General features: G+C 48.2%; 1 protein-coding gene across 1 annotated transcript in view; it reads right to left on the bottom strand.

Annotated features, from left to right (window-relative positions):
- LOC104396788 (vitamin D3 hydroxylase-associated protein) overlaps positions 1–7,913 on the bottom strand; it is an 11,119-nt gene extending 3,206 nt beyond the window's left edge. Inside the window, exons 1-12 of the mRNA XM_010006686.1 lie at positions 7,710–7,913; positions 6,562–6,675; positions 6,073–6,216; positions 5,598–5,731; positions 5,071–5,277; positions 4,481–4,521; positions 3,730–3,854; positions 3,479–3,604; positions 2,629–2,726; positions 1,869–1,968; positions 1,271–1,314; positions 578–617 (exon numbers count right to left, since the gene is read on the bottom strand). Of these exons, the coding sequence (XP_010004988.1) occupies positions 578–617; positions 1,271–1,314; positions 1,869–1,968; positions 2,629–2,726; positions 3,479–3,604; positions 3,730–3,854; positions 4,481–4,521; positions 5,071–5,277; positions 5,598–5,731; positions 6,073–6,216; positions 6,562–6,675; positions 7,710–7,913 (1,377 nt within the window). The remainder of the gene's footprint in view (positions 1–577; positions 618–1,270; positions 1,315–1,868; positions 1,969–2,628; positions 2,727–3,478; positions 3,605–3,729; positions 3,855–4,480; positions 4,522–5,070; positions 5,278–5,597; positions 5,732–6,072; positions 6,217–6,561; positions 6,676–7,709) is intronic.

Raw genomic sequence — 7,913 nt, 5'->3', positions numbered from 1 at the left:
AGAGGAGGAAGGAGAGAAGCAAGTCTGACAATAAAAACAAATGCAGGCATAAAATTCAGCTGGTTTTAAAGAGGAACCTGATCGGTTTGTGGGCAGCACTGGACTCAGTTGCCCAGAAGAATGGTTCCTGTCCTGTGCTCCTGATCTCAAAGGAGTGAATTCAAAATACCCTTAAGCCAAAGAATTCACATCACAATTTTTGACTCCTCAGGTCTCTGCCTGGCCTTTGCTTGTCTGAAACGTCTGAGATGAAGGATTTGCAGCAAGAAACATAAAGAAGAAAACATGAAGCCTCATATTTAATGGCTGTTTTAATGCTATTTCTGCTTAGAAAATGCAGGGCAAAGGATGGTCTTTCTTCCCCTTCCTCCAGTAAGTAAAGACCTCCACAGGAACATCTACTGCCTTGAGCTCTTTGCACAAAGCTTGACTTTCAAAAAAAACCCTAGCTGGTTTATTTCCACATGATCCATTGCCAACCCTGAAAGGGGTTGGAAAGAAGTTGCTTAGAAACTTAGGGATCACTGTCTATATTTAGCAAGGAAAAAGAAGGGAAAAGGAATAAAAATCACATTACCGCCACAGCTCCGTGCTGATCCCAGAGGTTTTTGGCAGACCTGGAAAGGTGGCAGAATTAATCAGCTTTGGGACTGTGGCAACAGAAAACAATCATCAAAATGCACAGGCAGCTCATTGTTACGGAAACTGCATGACCCTTCCGGGAAGAAGCTGGAGGATCACCCAGCTGATTCCACTGCGTTCACACATTCAGGTTCACCAGAAGAGGTTACGTTAGAAATACACCAGCATGTCTAGGTGCTCTGGCACCCAGCCTAAGATCATGGTAATCTTCTACCTTCCTGTGTTCCCAGTGTGGTGTGTCTGGGTCTCTCTTGGAGAGGCAGATACTTCACCCCATGCTGCACCCCTGTGCAGAGACCTCTGCTTTAACTGCTCACATGATGCTCTGGGCACCAGAACCCACCTGATGGGGAAAGCAGCCTGTATCTCTCTGTGCTGATCTCCACAGAGACATCCTAGCCCTGCCACGATGAGGATCCTTGGGCTCTTAAAATAATCCCTGGCTGCATAGCCCTGGATAACACTGTGCTAAGCCCAGGTGCTGCGGAGGCAGCATGTACTCCTGTGGCTCAGCCTGTTGCTGCACAGCCCCATGTGCTGTGCCCAGCAAGCTGGCATCTACCTGTGTGACCCAGTGGACACATCTATGTGCATCCCCTTTCTCTAGAGCTACTTCAATGTGTCTTACCCCACTCCACAGAGAGCACTGAGATCCCGAGCGATTCGTGGGTACTTTTGGAGGGAAGAGAAAAAAAAACACATCAGGATTAGCCAAAAACAATGCAGCTGAAATAGTGGGCTACAATGTGATTGCATTTTGAGTGCACTTCTTGTCCTAGCAGAAGTGGGTCTAAAGAGCAGGTGTGGTTTCCAATGAAATGGTTTTACTGCCCCATTAATTTATACGTGTAATCAAACAACCCATGGCAATAAGGCTCTGGAGAACACTGCTGGTCCTGGAGAGCATCTCCTGGGTGTGGGGATGTTGTTGTGAGGTCCTTGCTGGTGATATCCATCCACTTGGAACCCACTGCTGGAAGAGCTGTATGGCTCATGGGTTCCTGAGAATGGATGATATTTCAGCCTTCCCCTGCAAAACTCCCACAAAAGGCTGTCAGACCCACTTGACAAGTTCAACTTTGGACCAAGTATATTCAAGTGTATTTTATTATCAGGCACTTAACATGAAGCAGCAAAGCACTCCAGAGGGAACAGCTTACCTCCATGGAAACTTCCCAACCATGCAGACTTCCTATAGCATAGACAACACACGTCCACACACTTACTATGGGTTTCAAAACGACAGCCAAGATCCGTTTCACCAGAGCAGGAAGCCTGTAAGTATTGAACTGGGATTTCAGGTTGGGGTCCACAATGTCTCCTTTGCTGGAAGGGCAGAGAGTGAAGGAAAACTCAGGACAAGCCATCTGTGCCAGGACTAGAGCAGCAGCAGTGTTGTTTCCAAAGCAGGCTTTGTCTTAGAGGGGAGCTGCTAGAAGACAAAATCAAGCCTGTTTAAATCTGAAGCACTGAACAAGGGATGCTCATGTGGGGTTTAGGTGCTCAGGTGCAAATGCTCACTGCAAAAGTTACAGAGAAATAAATACTTTACTGCCAATGTTGTCAGGGTTGTAAAAGCTCTGGAGAGCTTTGCAGTGGTGGGGCCATGTACAACCCTGAGCATGTTTCACCTTGAAGTGAGCAAGCAGCTGGGTGGGTGTTTGGCCAGGGCTAACCCACCACACCTCCATAGGAACTTCTATAACGTGTGATGTTCCCCATGTGCCATGGACAAATCCCAAACATAAAATCAGTTGCCACAGCACTGCTAACACAGGCCATCTTATTGCCCTACCGTGTTATCCATGCATATGAGCTGCTTTTGTGAACAAGATAATGCTTCTGCTAAATTCATCCTCCCAGGAACTGCTCCTCTGCTGCTCAGTACTCAGTTTATGCCCACATTAAAATGAACACTCCGGATGCAACCGTTGGCTACACAGTGCCAAGTCTCAAGGCCCACACTGAAATTGAGGCTTTACTCACAAGCAGTCCACCAAGTGAGAGGCACCATCTGAGAAGATCCCTCTTGTGAACAGCTCGTCTACCACGTAGTCAATCTTGGGTGGTGCAAAGGGAACAAGCTGCAAGAAAACCATCCTCATTCAGCAGAGAGAAAGGATTCACAAGGCCCTCTGTGGCCCTCCTTGCCTCACCAGTGAGGTAGCTGGGAAGTGGTGGGAAGTTTAGGCCCTCCTTGCTGCTGTAGGACAGAAAGACCCCATTTTCAAAGGGACCTGGGTTAACATCATCTGCTCACTGTCCATTTCTACCCCCACAGCAGTAACAAATATTGTGACCTGGCACAGGCTCCAGTCCTCCATACATTAAAAAAGAGTTTTTAGAGGTTCCAAAACCCCAAGTATTTTTCATTAAATTGCATCACTAGAACAGCTCCCATATAGAAGTCCACATTGGTGAAATCACTGAATAATTTAGGCTAGAAGAGGTCCCTGGTGGGTCAACTGCTCCAACTCCCTTCTCACTTACCCAGCAAGAAATGTGTAAACTGTGTTTTACTGCTGAGGGGTCGTGGAAACTTGTGACTTTGATATATATGGGAACACCAAACACGATGGGAAAAAAAGTGCTGTAGAAGAGGATGACTTGGAGATATCTGATTGCCATTCTCCTGTCTGCTAGGCCAGGAACACAAGCAAGATTGCTTTGGTTTGGGAAGCAAACTGTTGCACGTGCCTTCCTCTTTGGGATCTTTGCAGCAGGGAGTGATGGCCCCTGGTTTATGGCCAGAAAAACCAGAGATGGGAAGTGACTTGTCCAAGCTCTGCAAGAAGCAGGCTAACAGCTCCAGGTAACCACAGCCATGAAGACCTACTGTATGCCCTGCATCCTGAAGGAGCTTTCTTGTCTGCTGGATGGCCCGTTTCATGCTGGGCGAGGGCTGGAAGTAGCCGTCTCCTTCGTAGTACCCAATCCGAAGTGGCTCTGAGCTGGTGTAAACCTGTGAGGAGAGGAGCCATCACTTGCACGCATGAGATATACAAGATCAAACCACTTCCAGGGCTCAGGGAAGACCTCACTTAGTTGCTGGGCAAATGGAAGCTTGGGGTTGCCTCTGAGCCTCACCTCCTCATCAAAGGGGAGCGGGGGCACCGTGGGGTCCAGCCGGAACATCTCCTGGCAGAGCAGGGCCCTCATGCAGAGGGCCAGGCTGTCCACATCTCTTGCCATGGGGCCCAGCATCCCTGTCACTGCAAGGACAAAGGTGATGGTGAGATGGGATGGTGCTGTCTCACAGTTACTGGTATGGAAAAGTTCCAGTTAGGCCAGGGAAGAGGAACAGGGAATTGAGTATAATGTGTAAGGAGAGAGCAAGAAGGCCCAGGAGGGACAACCTGTAAGTCTCAGAGCAGGGGCAACCTGCTGAGGCTGACCTCCTGGGCCTGGTTTCTGCAGACACAAGGAGGAGGCTTCTGCAGACACAAGGAGTTCCTCACAAGAGGATGGTGAACTGTAGCCCTCCTGCCAACACCAAACCCCCTGGCAGCAGCTAAAGCCAGCAGAGTCTCCAGGAAGCACATCCAGTGAAATACCCCAGGCCTCTGAGGTGCACATCTCACATTTCTCACTGCTATACACAGCATTGCCTAAACAGGAGTTGCTTCAGTTCTGCTCAGATTCACCTAACACCTACCATCATCCAGAACAGAACAAATGGTGCCAGCAGGCCACAGCACAAGGCAGGGCTTGGTCTAACAGATCACCAGTTTTGACTGGCCATGAGACACACAGGCACATTTGCTGGCATTTCAGCAGTAGGAGGAGATACAAGAAGCAAGGGTTTGATAGTCGTAACATCTCACCTGGATGGACTCACCTGATTTCATTCCCACAATAGGAGAAACAACACCCAGTTTGCTAGAAACATAATGGGAGAAGCAAATTAACACCAGCTGTCACTGTAAGGCAGGTCATCATGCTGGGCTGCAGACTTTCCATTTGCCCCAGACACCATCTAGGAGGGCAAAAATCCTGCCAAGACTTGATACTTTCTAGGCTAGGAAGACTTTCATGGGCTGTAACCTGCTGTGGGTTAGAGAGAGTTTTTAATCATCCCCTTTTCCTGGTGCATCTAATTCCTCATCTGTGAACAAACTGCCTCTGACAAACAGAAAACACTTAAAAGCAAAGCAAGGGCTGGAAAACATCTGAAAAGGAGATGACCCTGCAGTATTTGGTCATAGCTTCCTGGCCAAGGCTACTAAAAAATTAATAAGTCTTTGTTGTGCTAACAGATGGAGGTCATAGAACCCTTAGCCCTGGCTAACCCAAGGCAACCTGCAGGTTAGGGTGCCAGCTTGAACCTGGAGGACACCATGGACACTACTGCAAAGACCAACACACTTTGGAGGACACTTTGCAACCTCTGCAAACTGTGGGTAGAAGAAGGCAGATTTTGGGATGTACCTGAGCCTGTTGCCTGTGGGTTTGAGCCCGCACAGCCCGCAGAAGCTGGAGGGCAGGCGGATGCTGCCAGCCACGTCCGAGCCGATGCCCAGGATGGAGCCTCCCCCTGCAATCAGAGCTCCTTCCCCTCCTGAGGAGCCTCCTGGGCTCTTCTGGGGGTTGAGAGGGTTCAGTGTCTGGCCAAAGATGGGATTGCTACAGTCATAGCTGGGGAGAGGAAGATCAGCAGACTGAGATACTTCTGTCTCTGCAAACCAGAGATACAGAGCATCCCTGAAGGGATGAGTGTGGAATGAATCCCAGCAGGTAGAAACAGTATGAAGCAGATTTGTTAGGACAGCTGAATTTAAAAAGAAGGAGGCATAAAATATAAGATAAATGATTTCAGATCAAAATGAGGAAGCGACTCACTGAACATGCATGATTGGCTTGGACAAGGGTGGAAGTGTGTGCATGCAGGCCCACCCTCTCTCAGATGACAAGAGTCACATGTCACAGCGTTTCCATGAAGGTGAACACATGATTACTTTATCATTGTCTGTGGGATGTTGGTTTTCACGAAGGGGATTGCCCCCTGGCTCTTTAGAACCTGGACAATGACGCTGTCCTCCTCCTGCACTTGGCCCAGAAACTTCACCATCCCTCCAGAGGAGACGTGGCCCTTGGGGATGAGAAGCAAAGCTCTTTAGGTACCAGGAAAGATGCTGGTTTGAGCTATGACAGTAACAGACATAACTCTTGATAGCTCCTGTGACAAAATTCCCACCTAATATTTCTCACGGGCACAACAGGACCTGACTACCCCAGGGAAAACCAGGTCATATCAGGTGAGAAATTTCTGCAGAAAACCATTTTTGTTTTGTCAGAAGAAAGGCAGGTTTGCCAGTTCCATAATATTTGGTCCAGAACATCCTTGTCTGAGGGAATTCTCACCCAGTTCTGATGAGGATGGGGCATCCTGGCCTGTTCCCAGGCCAAAAGGCAGCAGAATTAGGGATGTACCTTGCAGTTAACGTGGTCCTTGATGCTGACAGGAACGCCATAGAGCGGCCCCTTCTCCTTCTGCATCTTCAGTTTCTGGAGTTGATCCTCACAGCCATGAATGAAGTCTATCACACAGTTCATCTCTCGAGTCACCTCCAAAGCCTCTCCAGAGCAGAGAAAAGCAGCAAGACATGAATGAAAAAAAGGAAGGAAACAGTATTTAAATAGAGTTTTCAAGCTGAAAATTAAGTCACCTCCTTAAACCTCCAGTGTTCATTATTCACCCCTTACCTCTAAACTTCAGATGTTTCTTGCTGGAATAATTTTCTGCCCTGGATCTCTGTCCTATATTTTGCCCATAAACCACCCATCAGACACCACAATATTGACAAATTGTGATCCCTTGCATTGCTCATTATCTCAGCAAATGAGCTGTTTATTTCATGTGAAAGCCCCAACTGCAGAAGAGCCCCATGGCATCTCTCCCATGCTGGAGGTACCACTCACTTTGCCTATGTAGGAGTAGAGGACACTTTCTGGGGAGAGGGACCCCTCCTTCAGCTTCTCGACCAGCTCCATCATTGTCAGTGAGAGGACATGTGCAGCCTGGGTGCCTGGGTTCTGCAAACGGTAGGAAATGGGGTGTAGAGGGAAGAAAATGACAGAAAATACTGGTGTTGAGGCTAAAACTGCCCATTTCTAACAGCTGCCCGGCGATGACCTTCAGTGGGGAATTTCAGGAGTCATCTCCCTGTAGAAATGCAGACCTCCCACACAGCACCGTGTGGGCTGGAGTGAGGAATTTGCTGATGAGGAATTTTGCCAAGTCTTGGTTCAGAAAAACAGAACCAAAACTGCCTATTGACTGGAGAGCTGCATAAACCTGAAAGATAAACTTGACCTGTGTCTCTTTACTCTGCTGAAGGCCCTCACCCCATTCCTAACTTAACGACAATGTGTGGAACAGCAGTTCAACCAGCTGAAGTTTGACAAAATTTATGGCTAACATGAGGAAAAATAAAGTTTGGGGGCCGTTTGCAGCCTCCCCCACAAGAAAAGAGTAGCAGTAGGTATTTACTATCAGACAAATCCCAAGTCCAAGGACCTGGCCTCCTAAAATCTAGGTGATACTTTACCCGGGCAAAGGCAGGAGAAAATGGCTTTTGGCCACTGATGCTGGAGAGATGTGAAGTCCCCCCTGTACTTTGAGCCTGATGGGCAGAAGTGAGGAGGGTGGGAGAGGAAAAGCTTGGAGAGGGGGGGAGGGGGTGGAAAAGGAGAAAAGGGGATAAGGGAGGTCTGGGGTGGTGAGTTGGTTCAGAGGGTCCCAATCTCTGATCCAGATTTCATACTCAGGATTCTCTCAACAGGTCTGGATTAAGAAATACTTTCTTTACACTGTATTTACAGGGGGGATTTTTTGTGACAATGGAGGGTGGTGACCCTCAAAAAAATTGGTGCTGATCCAAAACGTGCACGTTTCCTACCTACCATTCAAAGAGGGATTAATGAGCACTTCCCCATTTCTTCTGCTACCCAAAATACAAACCCTTCCTCCTGATGTCAGTTATTAATTGAAATAAGTAAAATTTTGGGGGAAAAAAACCAAACAGCAAACCACATTTGGGGAAAACACACACTTTCCCCCAGATTACCTCTTGCTTAAACTTGCAAACTGCCTTCTCCATTCGCTCCAGGGCCAGATCCCGTGTGCTCCTTGCCTCCTCCATCTTCTGCTGGATCTGCCTGTGTCTCAGCCATTTCAGCACCCCAACAGCTGCAGCTGAGCTGCAGAGCAGAGCCAAGAGGGTGCGTGGGTCTGATAGATCCAGGACCTGCCACAGCTGCTCTTGAGTCAT

Source organism: Chaetura pelagica, unplaced genomic scaffold (assembly GCF_000747805.2).
Source record: "Chaetura pelagica isolate M959 unplaced genomic scaffold, ChaPel_1.0 scaffold69, whole genome shotgun sequence".
NCBI lineage: Eukaryota > Metazoa > Chordata > Aves > Apodiformes > Apodidae > Chaetura > Chaetura pelagica.
The sequence above is the reverse complement of the archived record's forward strand: the minus strand, read 5'-3'. Positions and strand labels throughout refer to the sequence as shown.